The 19,025-nt window shown below is 39.2% G+C and overlaps 1 protein-coding gene across 1 annotated transcript; it reads right to left on the bottom strand.

Moving 5' to 3' along the window:
- Positions 1-28: 28 nt before the first annotated feature.
- Positions 29-18,747, bottom strand: Znf558 (zinc finger protein 558). The gene is made up of 7 exons (XM_052189727.1): positions 18,651-18,747; positions 13,997-14,114; positions 13,353-13,441; positions 12,660-12,786; positions 3,958-4,050; positions 1,797-1,891; positions 29-1,352 (listed from the first exon to the last, which is right to left on the bottom strand). The coding sequence occupies exons 2-7, from the start codon at positions 14,025-14,027 to the stop codon at positions 567-569; spliced, it is 1,221 nt and encodes a 406-aa protein (XP_052045687.1). The 5' UTR covers positions 14,028-14,114; positions 18,651-18,747; the 3' UTR covers positions 29-566.
- Positions 18,748-19,025: the final 278 nt, after the last annotated feature.

Raw genomic sequence — 19,025 nt, 5'->3', positions numbered from 1 at the left:
CACTAATTTCATGAAAAACGTTTCTCAAATGGCTCTCAGGGAGCTATCTCCTGGCCCTCATGTATTCTGTAGTTCTCTCTCACACAGCATCAAGGTTGGTCTATGATTGAGAGTATAACAGGGGAGAAGTGAAACCGAACCTTCTGGAGCCAAGGTCATAAATGATATTTCATTTTTTAATTGGATCTCTTGGAACACTTACTTGGAGGTTGTTCTTTTGCCATATTACAGAGAAACATAATCGCACAGAAAGACCTACATGGTGAGGCACTGATGGTTTCCTGTCAATAACCAGTAGAAAAATCACTAGGCATATGTGTGAGACATCCTAGAAATGGTTCCTTCAATAACAAGTTTAGAAGACTGTAGCTCTGCTTGATGTCTTGAATGTAAACTCATGGGAAGTCCTGAGACTATAGAACTAAGGTGCCTTCATATTCCTGACCTACAAAGTGTGAGGTATTTGTCTAAAGAGCAATAGATAATATATACACCTGATGCAAATTCTCTCAAATTATCTTAGAAACTTTTGCATGGAAATTCCCTTAGAAATTTCTCACCACAATTCATATCCACCTATTATGTACTTTTTTGTGCACAGAGAGGTAGGAGTTACTGGTGAAAGATTTTCCACAATGGTTACATCCATAGGGCTTTAGTCCAGTATGAGTCATTAAGTGCTTCTTTACAGCTGAGAGATTATTAAAAGCTTTTCCACAGTGACTGCATTCATATGGTTTCTCTCCAGTATGTATTCTCTTGTGTACAGTTAAAGAAAAACTGCTGCTGAAGGATTTTCCACACTCATTGCATTCATAGGGCTTCTCTCCAGTGTGAGTTCTTAAGTGCTGGGTTAGATATGAGCTCTTCCTGAAGGTTTTCCCACAATCCTGGCACTCAAATGGTTTTTCTCCAGTATGAATGCTATTATGTCCAGTGAGTGAGGACCTTGTACTGAAGGCCTTTCCACACTGAGTACATTCATGGTGATTTTCACCCCCTGTGTGAATTCTTTTGTGGCTTTTGAGGTTACAACTGGTACGAAAGACATGAAAACACTCGTTGCATTCATAGGGCTTTTCTCCAGTGTGAATTCTTACATGAAGTCTGAGGGATGAGGGATCGCTAAATGCTTTCCCACAGTGAGTGCATTCAAAAGGTTTTTCCCCATTATGGATTCTTCGGTGAACAGTAAGATAAGATTTGCTGCGGAAGGATTTTCCACACTGAGTACAGTCATATGGTTTTTCTCCAGTATGAATTCTCTTGTGCTGAGTAAGGTTAGATTTTGTGCTGAAGACTTTAAAACATTGGTTGCATTCATTGACTTTCATTCCATGATTACCTCCTACCTGTTAGTTATGAGATAAATAGTAACTATAATTTATAATATTGTACCATGCTATAAGATTCCCTCTCCCAGAAAAATCTATGACATAATAAACAGTTTGGCTCTTTTCAGAGTTTATATACGACTTCTGCTTAGTCTGAGCTTGCTCAAAGGCACAGACATTTGGCCATAAATCCTTATGCTAAAAAAAATAAATAAATAAATTCTGATAAATTTAGGACCATTTATGTTAAACACCGAAATATGATTCATACTTAATGAAATACAAACTTGTGGAACTCTCAGTGAAGAAATTTATTTAAAGTTGGCTTAATATTTTCTCTAAAAGTATAGTTTCACAGTATCTTCCCAGAGACATCATTTCCTCAAGTTTTAGTGACACTGTTTGTAATAACCCTTTGAGTTTTCTATCTGTTCTAACATGGAAATAAACAGAAATCATTACCTCCAGTTGTACTGTTTTTCCACTGTAAGCATGTTCTTTTCTAAAAATATCATTCTTAGGAGTTAGCCATTTGGCTTTAAGTACAGTCTCCAAATCTGATACAAATGGAAAAAAAATAAGTCAGTAGAAGATAGAAGAAAAGGAAAAGTGGGGTGCATATGTGATAGAGGGCAGACTTAGAGAGGTCAGAAGAGCTGATAAAGACTAGAAAGAGAGAGAAGTTGTTTCTGCAAATTTAGTTAAAGGAATTGTATTCTAGGACTAGAGAGATGGCGTAGAGGTTAAGGGCACTGGCTGTTTTCTTCTGGAGGACCTGGGTTCAATCTCCAGTACACAAATGGCCGTTTACAACTGTCTGTAACTCCAGAGGACCCAGTATCCTCACACAGACACACATATAGGCAAAATACAAGTGCACATAAAATAAAAATAAGTCATAAAAATAATCTTTAACAATGAACATATTCTAGACATGTATTTGAAATTGATAAGAGACAGACAAAATAAATGATCAGGAATCAAAATTGTACATTGGAACTGAAATGTACAATTTCTTTTTTATTTTTTAATCATGATTATGTGTGCATGTGTGTGTTGATGTCTGTAAAAACAGTGGGGTTGAATCCCTCTGGAGTTGGAGTTAGGTGTTGTAGGGACATTTTTTATCCTGTTTTGCCCTTGACTCAGAAACTAGGCCAAAAACCATTCACTCCAGCAGCAGACTCTAAGGTTCAGGAACAAAATAGTAAAATCCCTCCCTGAAGAAACAGCTTAAAATATAGCCACCTGAAAGGTAGATATTTTATCTCAGGATAGGCTATCTGTGCTGGTCAGTCCACCCTGTGCAGGATTTAGGAATGCAGTCCACAAGGAGCATCCTGGTACCTAATAATGAGTTCTTAGATTACCTAACTCTAACAATAAAATTGCTGAGATGATTGAAAGTACTCTGTTTCTGCAGCTGATCTGCATGTGAGAGACAACAAACCTCAAGTTTAAAACCTCAAAGTAACCAACAGGAAGTTAACTAAAGCAGCTTTTGGTTTATCTCAGCAGGGGCTTTTGAGGCTCTAAATCTCTGGATTATAGCGGAGGGAGGCCTGTCTCAGCTTTCAGCAGGAGTGTGACTCTTAGAGTGAGTGTTCTCATGAAACAAAAGATCCTTAAGAGTTGGTACTTGGAGAAAGCCATGGCTCCAGCTGCATGTGTAGCAGAGGATTGCTTTATCTGACATCAAGGGGAGGGGAGGCCCTTGGTCCTGTGGAGTCTAGATGCCCCACTGTAGGGTGGTGAGGTGGGAGTTGGTGGGTAGGGGAGGGAGCACCCTCAGAGAAGCAGGGGGAAGGGGAAATGAGATTTGGGGTTTGTGGAGGGTAAACCAGGAAGGGGGGATCACATTAAAATGTAAATAAATAAAATAACCAATAAAAATTTTAAAAAAAGAGTTGGCACATGAATTCAGGTCATAAATAGGAAGTTGTAACAGAGAACGCCTACAAGCAATGATCTGTTTTGACATTCACCATCTGTTGCTAGATTACAGGGTCATGGAGAATTTAGACTGTAATTTAGCTGCCTTTGAAGTCACTGAGTCAAAATCTTATCTCCTGTTTTTGCACCTCAGTACATTTGTGATTGTGATACATATCTTCTCAAAGTCCTTTGATTAATAGTTCCTGTAACCCCTTGGAATGTGCCTTAAGGTTTAGAAATCTCAGAAACAATTAAGAACATGTTATAAAAAGGGTATGAATGTTTTGTCTGTGTCCCATTCTAAAAGGTGGTGACCCTTGCATGCAAATTGCTTTTGCAGAATAAGCTATCTGAGTCTGGGGCTTTGCTTTAGTGATTTTTGGACACTTACATGTGAGTCTTCCTGTGTGGTTGCTGGGAACTGAACTCTGGTCCTATGCAAGAGCAGTACATGCTCTTAACCTTTGAGCCATCTCTTCAGCCCAAGTCTTAAAATTTAAAAAGCAATGAAAACAATAAATCATTGCTTTTTCTTTACAGGACAAAGTATGAGATGATTAAGGCAGAGTTGAGAGAGAAGCAAAACCAGTGGAAGTTCATATCCATCTTTGTCAGAGGAACAGAAGATTTCATTTTCCATTCCTACTTCGTAGGCCATAGTCACTTCCTAGGATCCAACTGTGCTTACCTGGATGAATGCCTGGAATAATTTCTCTGCCCTCTGTTACAGCCTTGTCTTGTTCAAACTGGGATATCAGGATTGGTTTATCAAGATGCTGACCTATTTATAGAGAAAATATATGTAACGTTAGCGAGATTATTCAAGGGTACTCAACTATATAAATCTGTAACCAAACTTTTGAAGATGAAAAAATGTGACTTTAGCAGCAGTGGAATAATTTGTCTAAATTCATATGAACACAGTAACTTTCACCAGGAACAAAACTATAAGTATCTCTACCTCAATATTCAAAGTAATGGGTTATTAATAATCCCAGATATACAAGTCTAAGCTCAAATATACATTTAAAGGGTCCTAAGCTGGGTGGTGGTGGTGCACCTGTAATCCCAGCACTTGGGAGGCAGAGGCAGGTGGATTTCTGAGTTCAATCAATCAATCAATCAATCAATAAATAAATAAAATAAAATAAAATAAAATAAAGGGTCCTAAAAGTTTTAACTATTGAGAATATAAACTTTTTGCTTGAGGAAAACAAACAGATAAGCATTTCTCAAATAAGACATTAAATGGAAAGTTCCATGAAAATATGGGACACATCTGTTTTTACCACTGTGTTTTGTAACCCTCTTCACATTTAAAGACTTAAAAGTCCTTAAGAAAGTCTTTCTTAAAATTGAGAATGAAAGTGGTAAAAAGGGGGAACTTAACAAAAGCAGTATGTAAACTTACAGAAATTAATTATCTTTCTGGAACTACAAACTTGAAAAAAATGAATATTTAGTTTAGTCAAATATTTAGTTATGGAAATAAATATTAGTTTAGTCAAATATTTAGTTAAGGAAACAAAATCAAATAGCACATCCCTGCTGAGTCCAGCATGACTTTGGTGGGAACCAAGTGACATAGTTCCTGACTCTGGGATGGGTCAACAGGCATAAACCTCCAAAAGTGTTGGTGGCTGCTGTGGGCATGAGGCTGGTTTGTATATTAATATACATACTTTCAGGTTCTTCCAAGGACTGTCCTCCCCATTAACATTAATGGCTCTAGGACAATGAAAGACAAAATGAGTCTGAGAATTGAAGGGGTGGCTAATGTCTTAGCAAAATAGTTCACTGGGACCTTCAGGACAGCCCTTAAAGCTGTGAAAAAGAACTTTAAAAACAGGAATTTGAAAATATCTAATTTGTCAACTATACTAAGACATAAGGATGCAATATGATTTGTATAAGAGGATATAAAGGAACAGTGGTAGCTACATTATGAGTCAGTTTGTCTGAAAGATAAAAAGACAGGCAGATACAGATGCAGGCAGATACCTGAGTTCAAGGTCTGCCTGGGGACTGATGTAATTTAGTTCCAGGTGTGGTCAGAATGGCAATCTCAGGACAAGTTCCCACCCAGCTAAGTTTATAAAGACAGGAAGATCTCTGAATTATTTTATAATGTAAAAAGAGGAGAAAAATGTAATCGCTGTCTCCTAAGAGTCAAGAAGATAAGGTCATGGCATCTGATTTGTGGGATGATCAAGAGAGAACCTGGAATAAATAACTGAATTGATATGTAAATAAAAAACTGGGCTTTTGGTTTGCATGAAATGAGCTAGCAAAATGTCATAGCAGTTCTTCGTTAGAATTTTTTTTTTCCTATTGGAGAGCTGAGCTGTCTTGACATCTCTAAAGATGGAACAAGGCTCTTCAAGAACTTTTTTCTAATGGGATTTCTGATTTCAGCTGGAAAATTCATGGAGAATGAGCCCAGTTGTTTTAAATTTTTTTCTAACAGGATTTCTGGTTAGAAAGTCTAAGAATTATTTAGAGAAGAGACACGACTCTTTTAGAATGTTTTAGAAGCTATCCAGAGATGGCTTTCTGAAGAGTGAAGACAGCTCTTTTTAGAACTTTTTCTGGCTTTCTGATTTTGATCAGAAAAGTCAAGAATTACTTTTGGAATTTTTTCTAACAGGGTTTTTGACTTGGTTAGAACATCCAAGAACTTTTTTTTTTTAATTTTTTTTATTCGATATAATTTATTTACATTTCAAATGATTTCCCCTTTTCTAGCCCCCCACTCCCCGAAAGTCCCGTAAGCCGTAAGCCCCCTTCTCTTCCCCTGTCCTCCCACCCACCCCTTCCCACTTCCCTGTTCTGGTTTTGCCGAATACTGCTTCACCGAGTCTTTCCAGAACCAGGGGCCACTCCTCCTTTCTTCTTGTACCTCATTTGATGTGTGGATTATGTTTTGGGTATTCCAGTTTTCTAGGTTAATATCCACTTATTAGTGAGTGCATACCATGATTCACCTTTTGAGTCTGGGTTACCTCACTTAGTATGATGTTCTCTAGCTTCATCCATTTGCCTAAGAATTTCATGAATTCATTGTTTCTAATGGCTGAATAGTATTCCATTGTACAGTACTTTTTCTAGCAGAAAAAGATGTCTCAAGCAGAAAGCTAGCTGTCTTAACCAAAGAGTTCTTAGAATATGGAGAAAAAGATGTCTAGAGCAGAGAACACACACACACACACACACACACATACACACAGAGAGGGGGAGGGGAGGTGGGAAAGGAGAGGGAGAGAGAGAGGGAGAGGGAGGGAAGAGGGGGAAAGGGAACACCATCATAGCAGAACTGACTGACACACATCTTGTGCTTAACTCCACTCTCTGAGACACATATTGATTAACACCTTTAAAGGACAATGTCTAAGAAAAAACTTGAAGAGACCTATTCATCCAATTTTGTCTCTACTCAGAAACTCAGCTATAAGCCTCTGCTCCAGTAGACCTCAAAGTCTGGGAACAAGAAACTCTCCCACTCAAGAACAGCCTAAAGAAAGCCACATGAATGGGAGATATCTCAGGATAGGCTATCTGTGTGTGCTGGGCAGCCTATCTCGTGGTTAATCATTCATGACACAGGAATGCAGCCCATCTGTGGCATCCCAGCATCCATCAAAGAGGTTTTAGATTACCTAACCCTAACAATATAATAATAACATTTGTCTATATTAAGTCTTTAAGTCACATTGTTTCTGTAAGCTGTCCTGCCTGAGTTGTTCTGAGCCTAGAAGCTGACATCTCTAGTTTAGCACCCCTTAGTAAAATAGCTGGGTATTAGGTAAAGTAGTCTTCATTCTATCTCTGCAGAAACTGCAAGCTCTGAGTGGAAGTCTAGGGAAGAAAAATGGAGGGAGGCCTGTATCTGCTCTTTGTTCATCTTTCAGGGTGCATGATCACAGGATAAAATGTTCAGTGCAAGTTTACTCATAAATTCAGGTCATGAAGTGGTAAGTGTAATTATCAATCCACTAAGAGTAATTATCTGGGCAAGCATTCATCATTTGTTACTAACTTGACAGGTTCATGGAGAGTTAAAGACCATAACAAAGTTATCCTTGAATTTTTTTTCCAGATAAACCCAGTCAATATTTTACTTTCTGTTGTTGCATCTATAAATTCATAGTTCCCTTTTTATGATCTTTGGTTAATGGTTTTACAACCTCTTGGAATGTGCTCTAGGTTTTGGATGACTGTTCGCTATCTCAGAAGCAAATTAACTGGTGACACTTGAAGAGTGGCCGAGTTCTCACTGCAGTTTTGACATAAGAAAAGATTTAATATCAGTCTTATTATAAAAGAAGCATGAGTGTCTTTGTCTGTGCAGACATTTTGAAGTGGTGGTAACCCCTCCATGCCGGTTGCTTCTGCAGAATAAACACTGTTTGTTCTTGCATGCTATTTGAGACTGGGGTCTCCCTTCAGCGATTCTTGAACCCTAACAAACTAGACACAAATAAGCACTAATCAAAAAGTCAGGAGGAAAATCAAACATAAAAGATGTTTTCATAGAAAGGTTACCTAATTTTCTCAGAACCAAGATTGTTACAGACATAACCATAGCAATAGCATACACTCAGAAAAGACATTACAAAACTCTAGGCTCATACTTGATGTCTGACAGTGCATAAAGCAAAAACAAACAAACAAAACAAACAAAATGGTGAAGGCAGTGTTAGAAACCATCTCACTTAGTTTTAGTATTTATATGTCCTCATGCAAATATAAAGCTCATTTGAAGAGATTAAGAAGTTTAGTTTTTTTGTTTAAGGAAAAAAAAAAAGCTAACCTGTGTCTATTCCTGATAAATACTGATACTGGAAAATTAGTTTTGAAACATCAGTAATGCTACATACAATGAAATGATAATCCCAAAGGCAGAGGAAAAGAAACAGACTCTGGAATTACTGCAGACTGAATAACAATGCAAAATTCAAAATCAATTTTATAAACTTTTGTTATTGAGAACTGTAAAGATAAATACAATGAAAGATGATCATATTTATATCCTCCTCAATATGTCCCTCTCTCAATTTCTCAGTTCCCATCAATTGCCACTAATTCCCCAGGGAACAGTGGGACCTAGATATCATTCATCCTAATTATGAACAGATTTGTCTGGCTTGATCTTATGTATGTTTTGTTCAAGTAACCACAGCTGTTCATGAGTGTACCAGTCATGTCATACCCAGAAAGCATATTTCCTAGTGTTTCTTCCCATCCTCCAGAATTTAGATTATTCTTACTTCCTCTTCTGTGATGTTCCTTAGATCTGGGGAGGGGGGTGGCAGCGATAATATAGATTTCCCACTTAGAACTGAATACTGAGTTTCTTATTCTCAGATTTTGACCAGATATGCATCTTTCCTTTGATTGTTACCCACTGCAAAAAGGAGCTTCTTAAACCAAGGTTGAAAGTAGCCCAGGTCTATGAGTGTATGCATAAATATTGGAAGGTAACATGACCATTTAGCAAAATAACAAGAATAGGTAATGAATTCTAGGGTCTACAATCTCTCCAGCTATGGCCTTTTACTAGTATACTGCTAATATATATTTTAAGTTAAGTTTGAAGCCAACCTGGTCTTCATAAAGACCTTATTACATAGATCTCAACACAAACAAGTAACCAACCAAACAACAAAAAGCTATATGAAAATCTACAATCTTCCAACCCAAGGGAGAAAACCTCTCAATTTCAGGGAACAGGTGAACACAGGCTACATGAAGGACACTGGAGATTCACTGAGAGTTAAAGGTTTCGTTAAGTCAGATACGGTGATTGGGGAGGGGAGATGGTATGATCTGGATTAGACAAAACTAGGATCTATAAGGCCTAATGGTTGTGTGAATTAGACCCCATAGTCTCATATACCTGAATGTTTGGTTCCCAACTGATAAAACTTTTTAGGAAGGATTGAGAAGAGTGGCCTTGTTAAAAGAGCTCTGTCACTAGGGGTAGGCTTTGAGGTTTCAAATGCCCATACCAGGCCTAATCTCTTTCTCTCTACCTCCATCTTGCAGAAGATATAATCTCTCAGTTACTACTCCAGGGTCATGCATGCCTGCCTGCCTGCCTGCCTGCCTACCTGCTGTCATGCTATCTGCCACAATTGCCATGGACTAACTCTCTGAAACTGTAAGGAAGCACTCTATTAAATGTTTTCTTTTATATAAGGTGCCTTGGTTACAGTGACTCATCATAGTGAGAAACAGTAAGACAAGCTTTAACGAATCCTGTTGGCTTGGAAGTTGGTGTGTATATATATATATATATATATATATATATATATATATATATATATATATATATATATATATATATATATAAAGAGTTTGAATAGAACTATCTTTCATAGGTGGAAATCTTAGTGTCAGGCATGAAGTGCTTGCCTACAAGTTATTGGTCAAGAGACCACAGAGGATATTACTAGTAACATTGTTTAGCTGCTCACCATAACTATATAGTAAGATCCTATTGCCAGAAACACTACTCAGTTTGGATGCACAATGTAGAAAAATGAACCTTTAAATGATCAGGAACCTCTTTCCCTGATGACTAAGTTGCATAGTACCACAAGGTGCTATGCAGGCTGCAGAGGGAGAAGAAGCATCAGTGGTCGTATCCAGTACTAAACCTTTCATGCTAAAATACTGACTTGCTGACAGAAGAGTGCCCACTCATGCAGCAGTGAGTACATGACAGAACCCAACATGCCTCATAGGAGAGATTTTTATGGTTGGTACTGTAAACTTGATCAAAAACTCATGACTGGGAAAATAATAGATCCTAAGAAAGAACGTATTCTTGTTTTGCTAAATGGTTATGCTGTCAAACCACACGCTAAATACTTGTTTATATGCAAGGATCTGTCCTCTCAACTTTGTTCAGAGGTGTTTCTTTCTTCATTTCACAGTAGTTAATGAAAAAAAAAAACCACAACTGGTCGTAGTGTTGAGGAATGGGTCATCTGTGCCAACTTCACACGATCCAAGGCTCAGGGAACTCAAGTGGATAAAGGGCCAGAAATAATGTAAGACCTTGCACACAGAGGGTGTAATGATGAAATACTTACTTCTGAGTATGTCATGGCCATTGCATGCACCGACTCATAACAGATATGGTTACCTATACAATATCAAGCCAGTCAAAATTACAGCATAGCAAGGAGAGGGACTCAAAGGCCCTACCCGTACTTGATGAACTACTGGTAATTAGCTTCCTCGTGTTGGAATAGATGGCCACATACCCATGTGCTACATACAACACTAATTAGACTTGGGGCATTATTAATAACAAAAACAACTACAAAGCTCAGATAAAGTTGAAAGAGAGTAAAGGTAGGATGATTTCAGGAAGGTAGAGGGAGGTACAGTGATAGATGGACATTATCAATATATACTGAATACATAGATGAAACTTTCAAAGAGTATACATACACACACATACACAGGAGTTATCTTATTCTCTTTCTTTATGCTGTAAGAAATATTGTGTTTAAGTACTTTATAAGAAAATAAGAAAAAGAAGCTTACTTTGGCTCAAGATTTTGGTGTCTAGAAAGTCCAAACAGACCCTGCTATACCACTCCTGGACATATACCCAGAGGATTCTCCCACATATAATAAGGACACATGCTTCACTACGTTCATAGCAGCCGTATTTATAATAGCCAGAAGCTGGGAAGAACCCAGATGTCCCTCAATGGAGGAATGGATACAGGAAATGTGGTATATATACACAATGGAGTATTATTCATCCATTAAAAACAATGAATTCACGAAATTTTTAGACAAATGGATGGAACTGGAGAATATCATCCTGAGTGAGGTAACCCAATCACAAAAGAACACACATGATATGCACTCACTGATAAGTGGATATTAGCCTAGAAGCTTGGAATACCCAAGACACAACTCACATATCAAATAAGCCCCAAAAAGGAAGAAGAACAAAGTATAGATCCTTGGATCCTTTGTAGAAAGGGGAAAAATACCCACAAAAAGAGATACAAAGTCAAAAGGTTGAACAGAGTCTGAGGGAAAGACCATCCAGAGACTATCCCACCCAGGAATGCATCCTATATACAGTTACAAAACCCAGGCACTATTGTGGGTGCCCACAAGTGCTTGCTGACTGGAGCAGGATACAGCTATCACCTGGGAGGCTCTCCTAGTACATGACAAATAGAGATGGGGCACTCTCAGCCAGCCACTGAACTGAGCACAGGGTCCCCAATGGGGGAGCTAAAGAAAGGACCCAAGGAGCTGAAGGGGTTTGCAGCACCATAGGAGGAATAACAATTTGAGTCACCAAGTACTCCCAGAGCTCCCAGGGACAAAACCATCAACTGAAGAGTACAGATGGAGTTACCCATGGCCCCAGACATAGCAGCAGCAGAGGATGATCTTGTTGGACTCCAAATGGGGGAGAGGCCCTTGATCCTGGAAAGACTTGATACTGTAGTGTAGAGGAATACCAGGACAGGGAAGCCAGGGTGAGTTCATTGGGGAAGGGGAGATGGCTTATGGGATTTTGGGGGAGGGGGAAACCAGGAAAAAGGACAACGTTTGAAGTATCAATAAAGAATATACCTAATAAAAAATTAAAATAACTACAACAACAACAAAAAGTCCAAACAGCATAGCACTTGGAGAAGGGCCTCCATCTTTGTCTCAATATGGCAGAGAAGGGACAGATAGATACTGGAGTTGTTATGCATGTAGAGACAATTCAGGTTAAATTTGCAGCACTTACCCCTAGCAGCTCACAATTGTCTATAATTTCAGCACCAGTAGGATGTGACACTTCTGGCCCTGTGGGAACTGGCAATCCTGTACACTTGTCATGCATATATAATTAAATAAATATAATTAAAAACAAAAAAATAGATGTTTTTGTTTCTAAAAAAGGTTAATATGGCAGAGAAGTAGAAAGCAGACCAGCTGTATGGAGAAGGGATTAAGCATGTGGGTTTCCTCCCTATACAACAACCCATTCTTACGAGAATTAACTTGGTTCCATGAGACCTGACTGACACCCAAGTATCGGCAAGAATCCTTTCTGAGAATGGTTTCTTGTTCCTGACACATTCCAACAGGTCCCACACTTAGAAGTTTTCGCTACTTTTAACAGTGCCTTTTATAGTAGACTAAGTTTCTAGCACAGAAACCTTTAGAGGCTAATCTAAACCACAGTAGGAGTAGTGAAATGTTCTGAAATTACCCTTCTATATGCCAGGTAAATGTAATAATAGCCACTCAATTGTATATTTTTTAAATGATTCAAACATGGTTTTGTTTTATAACAAACAGGACTGAAAATCTTGCTCGAGTCACTAAATAAATGCAGGGCTGGCAGTGGCTTACCTAGTGAGGCCAGGTTCTTCCAGTTTTCCAGCATTACGGTCCTGTACAAAGTTCTTTGTGAAGTATCCAGCAGAGCCCACTCCTCCTGTGTGAACTGTACAGTCACATCTTCAAAGGACACCAATTCCTAAATCATTCACACATTACAGCTTAGCCAAGGATCCCAGCAAAGGGATGGAACAGAGAGGCCAAGATGGTAGACCCACAGATGGGAAACCAGAGCACAAGACCTATAGGCAGGTTGAATCTTTGTTGGCTGCTGGCCTTGGTGTTCTGGTTCCTCCTTTGTTTACTGCCCTTCCTCTCAAAATCCCTTTGTTTTTTCACTCTGACAATTTACTACTAAAATTTCATTTCCTGGCTCTGAACACAAGCCTGGAACAATCCACAAAGAGGAGAAATAATTGTTACATGAATGAATAACTCCCCTGTGGCTGTAATAAACTGCCTGAAAGTAAGACACAGTCAAACCTTTACTTGACCTCACCACAAACTCTTAGGAAGTTTGTGATGTGCATAGAGGATCTGGAAGGAGCTTTGAGAAAGCAGTACATGTTGATACAAGAGACATTTTCAAGGACATCTCCCAAGCCCTTGCCAGATACCTAGGGATGCTGATTGGACTGTGTAAGTCTCTATAGTAACAAGTTTATGGAAAGAATGAGTTGGGGTAAAAATGAAGATTTTACTTACCTGTAACACACTTGTCAAGACCTCAGTAGCTAGCCCTTCTTTCCCCATTTGTCCTTCCTCAGGAGACAGTGGATACAGAGAAGACTGAACTGACGAAGAAAATATAAATCATGCGAATCTAGGATATCCTAGGAGGCTCTGTGGTTTACTTATCTACCTGATACTGACTATATATGACTATTAACAACTAAAACATGTGTGTGCTACACACAAATAGCACATTGCTCCATTCTTGCACAAGTACTTATTCTCAGCTTCCAAAAGCATGGCACAACCTTGTCTCAGTCTAGCTAATATACATGACACCTGGGTCTGCCCGTCTATGAGGAAGAGAACACATCCACAGCGGAGGAAATTGGTGTTCTGCAGTCATCACCATTTATTACAGGAGCAACTAAAGGTATACTCAAGAGACGAAAATATTCAAAATTATAATGAAGATGGCACAGGCAATACCCAGCTGCTACACCCTATCCCATGAGCTGTCTTTCATTTCCAAGGACCACTGGGCTCCACTCTTGCCTTACCTGCTAGGCCTGAGCCTCTTTACTGGCTACCTAGCCCCTACCTCTTTCTGTACTGTGTACTTGGTGCTTTGACTCTAAGGCCTAGCTCTAAGTACTGCTAGGACCCCAATGACTTACCATATATTAGAGGAATTATAGTTGCTGCCATCCTGACTCCAACACTAGAGATCCTGAACACAGGGTGGTGGATGGGCCAGATACACTTCGGACTCCACGAGACACAAAGCACAGCACTCTGGAATCAACAGAAGATAGAAAGTCTACACAGTCACTCTCCTTTCCTTGGGGTGTTGGAGGATGAGCCTTTTTCAGCTTGTACATCTTTGCCTTCTTCAAGATGCATACTGTGTCTCCCTCAGCCTTTATTCTGTGGGGTAGTGAAATCTGTTCTCTCTCTAATGTCACATCACCATCAACAAGAATTCTCCCCACTTGAAGCAACCAAGCAATTCTGAAGTCCTCACAGCTAGCAGTCTAATTCAATTCACCTCTGGCATGATGGGCTTGAATACACTATCAGGGTTGAAGATTCATAGCATGTAGGATCAGTTCTCAGAGTACAGCCATATCCCAATTTTAGATGGCAGTTGTCACTCAGTGGGGTTTTCCTATGCTCTTGACCCAGTAGTGGTAAATGGGGCTCCCATGATCCCTTTCTTAGATTTGGTTAGTTTGCTTGAAAGGTTCACACAACTTGGGAAACAGTTTATTGGTTGAATGTAGCGAGTTTTGTCTTGACTTGTTAAGATTCATGAAGTTCTAAAGGAGGTTTATTAAGACAGTGGAAATTCTAAAGGGAGGCTCCTTAAGGCACAGGAAATAAGCAACTCAGGAAATGTCTGTAAAACTGGAGCAGATTCACAACACCTCTGTCTCCTCAGATTTATATAAGCAGTAAGGACTGCTGAGGAGACAGACCAGCCTAGCTGCCTGAAAAGGATCAGACCCACCAAGCTGCTGGATCAGACATTCTGTGACCTATGGAGCTGCCTGTAAGAAGTGCCTTGAATTCCAACACCATTGAGCAATCACCATTGTTGGGGTAGCTTTTGGTGATGTGCCCACTCTTGATAGTCCCATATTATCTTTCTCCTTCAAGTTCTTCATCTTGCCATTCAAGCCGGGTAGCATCCTCTGTAGTGAAATAGTCTTGTAGCTTAAATAAGTTTTTCTTTCTAGTTACTCTGCAGTAGGCTTCCCGATACTAGCCAATATTTCTCATGATGTCTTCTTTCCCCTTGTCCTACTTGCGCCTCACATGATAACATCTACTTTCCACCACTTCCATTTATGGACCAATACCACTGAACCAATGATGACTGTTGGCATTTAGTATAGGCTCTGCCCAACAGTTACCTGGCAACAGCCAGGTGTATCTGACTCACTATAAAAGGAGATACGTGCCTTCTCCTCTCTCTCTTTCTCTCTTGTTCCTGCTCTGTCCCCTTGCTTCTGCTCCCCCTCTCTTCCTATTCTCCTCCCCCCTCTCCATGTGCTCACAGCTGGCCTCCACTCCTCTACTCTCTCTCTCTCTCTCTCTCTCTGTCTCTCTGTCTCTGTGTGTCTCTCTTCCCCCTCTTCTCTCTGTCTCTGTGTATCTCTCCCCCTCCTTCCTCTCTCTCTGTCTCTTTGTCTCTGTGTCTCTCTCCCCCTCCCCCACCCTCTTCTCTCTCTCTCTTCTCTCTTCTCTCTCTCTCTCTCTCTCTCTCTCTCTCTCTCTCTCTCTCTCTCTCTCTCTGTGCCTTTCTCTGTCTCTACTCCCTCAACTTCTCTCCCCATTCCCTGAATGTACTCTATACTATACCATCATGGGGCTGGTCCCTCAGGGGGAAGGGATGCCTCATCATGGCCCTTCCCTCACACCTTACAACCCCTCCATCAAATATATTCCTTCTCTCCTTATCTTTTTATAAAACATAAAAATAATGATAGTAGCAGAGGCACAGACTACTGTCACTGGACACTATTTCTCATCTGTCCCATGAACAAATCCATAGAAGACTACAGGCTTTGCTGAGGACACATAGAAAAGTTTTCTCATACACATCTGGCCATAGCTTTTATGAAATGAATCTGTTAGCATTCAGTTCTTGTCCCTTCCAAATCCATTTTTATTAATTATCTCAATGATATCCAAACATCAAAAGATTAGGGTAAGATCACTGATTGTATTTATAATAGCAAATAATTAAAATAATCATAAGTGGGTCTGGGGAGATAACTTAGCAGGTAAAGACAATTGTTGTCAAACTTCACAACTTTTCTTTATCCCAGGAATTCACACGGTAGAAGATGACGATTAGCAAGCAGTCCTCTTATCAGATACTATGGTACATATCATCCACACACAAAAATAAATCTAATATAATAAATACAGGCCACATAGTCGTAGTGAACCAACTTTTCAAGTTGTCCTCTCACCTCCAAAGTAGGACACATAGAAATAAAAGATAAGTAAACTTAAAAATAAATAAATAAAAATAATCACCAAATGGAAAGGTTAAATAAAATTGTAGACTACCTCAATAATGAAGAAATATAAATCCAGAAACAACAACAACAACACATACACACACATACACACACACACACACACACACACACACACACACACAAAACCCTAAAAACTTCTCAAAGTACTGACAGAAATTATCTCTAATTTAAACTGAAAAAGAAATGAAGGTACAAAGAAAGTATGTGCATACATGTTGTTTCTTTTTTATAGGAAGGGGAGGCCTCTTTCATTTTGAAATAAGCATCATAAAAACAGCCTCTTGGGGTCTTGTTGATTATCTATGCATCTGAAAAGGCTCCAAGATCCCATCCTTGGGTTGGAAGAGCAGCCAAACCAGCTCCAGACTGGAGGGACACAGGGAGGTGAGGGAGGGGAGTGGGAAACTGCCATGTGATGTAACTGCATTGTAGGGTATACGGTGCAGGGACAGAGCATAGACACTTAAACAGCACTCCTGGGCCTCTTTGGAAGACAGATTCATAACTCCTCTCACTCTCAAAGTGCTTATCTGCAGTACGTACAAGTATGTTTCCATACTTTGCAGAATTCTGAAGATGTAAGGATGGTAAAAACTTTGAGTTTGGAGATTATCGTGGTGTATACAAATTGAAATAGTCAAGGCAGAAAGAGAGAGGACTCACAATCTGAGATCTGACAACAAAAAGCATAGCAGTGAAAGGTGAGCAAGGTGGGAAGGGAGACAGAACAGCAAGAGACAGGAGGGAAGAGAAAGAAGGAGACAGAGACAGGTGAAGGGCAGACAAGTACAGAGGCACAGAAACCTGAAGGTTGTTGGTTTTAAAAGTGGGGGACAATTACCAGGTATGGTGGTGTGTACCTTTAAGCACTCAGGAGGCAAAGACAGGGGGATCCATGAGTTGGAGGTCATCCAGGGCTTTCTAGAATGAGACCCTATATTGTGTGTATGTGTGTGTGTGTGTGTGTGTATGTGTGTGTGAGTGTGTGTGTGTGTGTCTGTGTTGGAAGAAAGAATCTCAAGTCAAGGAAAATGATTAGTTTGTGTAACATGGCAAAGGCTTTTTAAAAAGCTTGGAGGAAAGCTGCCAGCAGCATTTAGAAATTCCAAGCTCCAGAATTTAAGAATCTTTATGTCATTGGAAGACACTGTTTATAGGAATAGGAGACACTACGCACTATTATCTTACAAACCGGTTACTACTCCTTTCCAAATAGCTATGTCCTTAGACTCACTCCTCATCTTTGCTGTCTTTTCTCTTAGAATGTACATTGCATGAAGACAGGACAAAATCTGTTTTGGTCCTCATGCATGAGACTCATAAAAGTGACCAACTATCCTAGATTGTCTGGACTGCTCTGAATCCTTCATGTCCTCTATTCTAGAAAATTCTTCAGCCGTGAATAAAATGAGGGTCTTTCTTGATCATCCTAACCTGTGTAATAATAAATATCATTACATAATAACCAAATATTCCCATAATGATAGGAAAGCTAAATTTAAAAAAAATGGTCTGAGTAGGAATGCAGCTCAGCGGTAGAGCATTAGCCTAACTTGTCCACAATAAGTCTTTGATCCCCAGATCTGCATAAAGGAAATCAAATACATACAGCTAACAAATACTTTCTGTATTATAAAAGAATCATATGGCTATTTCAGAAATTCAGAATGTTAAATGCCTATTAGGGAGAAAGAAAGGAAGGACAGCCTTATTCTTTGATACTCTTCTAAATGTTTTCAATCTTATAAACATCTAGTAGCTAATCTACTCTGCTTTTAATTTCTGCTACTAATGTAAGGAAACTCAAGACATCATTTTCATACATGCCCCTTTATTCTAAAACTTCATGAAGATTTACAGGTTTTTAGAAGTCACATGGAATGGGCTTGAAGAATGTCATTGAGTACTCCTACCATATACTGCAGACTTGTAAGTACTAAAAATACATATAAATATCTCATATATTTGTACTTAATATAAAATTCTGAAAATTGTGGTATGAATATACAAAAAAATCTGCATTTACATGCTTATTCATATTCATGCTTAATTACACATATTTTGTGCAATTTGCATTTAACTATATTTATTTATTACACACCTTAGTATCCATCCCTTGAATATTACCCATCAAGTATTAATACAGCCTCTTTAGATAACCCGCATTTTAAACAGGTTGCATTCTTAGAATTACAACCTATTACAAGCAATAGAAAAGGAGTTCCATACTGCAGGATCAGCTGGAATTCCATTGCTTCATATTCCACATCGTACTCACCTGGTTACATGAAATTAATAGATTAAAGAGGGCAGGTGCACATTCAGGCGTTTTCAACACAGCATTGAGGTTCCAACACGAATTTGCGTTTGCATGTTGTTTTTCTTCTCTGGAAAATATGGCACAAAGATTGATGCTGAGTCCTTTTATGGAAAGTATTCAAACTGATAGGGGAAAAAAAAAAACCTTCATCACCCCTCACCAGCGTTTCAGACTTAACGTGTAATAAGAGCCCACATTTTGGCTGGTTAAATGCAATTACCTGATATCTATGCAGGCACAAGCTCACCTGAAGCTGGAAGGATGTGTCTATTCAATTGCTCAACTTATTGACTAGGGAGAGATCTTTTGGTTAAGTCCACATGCAGGAAAAAC

Source organism: Apodemus sylvaticus, chromosome 7 (assembly GCF_947179515.1).
Source record: "Apodemus sylvaticus chromosome 7, mApoSyl1.1, whole genome shotgun sequence".
In the NCBI taxonomy this organism is placed as follows: domain Eukaryota; kingdom Metazoa; phylum Chordata; class Mammalia; order Rodentia; family Muridae; genus Apodemus; species Apodemus sylvaticus.
The sequence above is the reverse complement of the archived record's forward strand: the minus strand, read 5'-3'. Positions and strand labels throughout refer to the sequence as shown.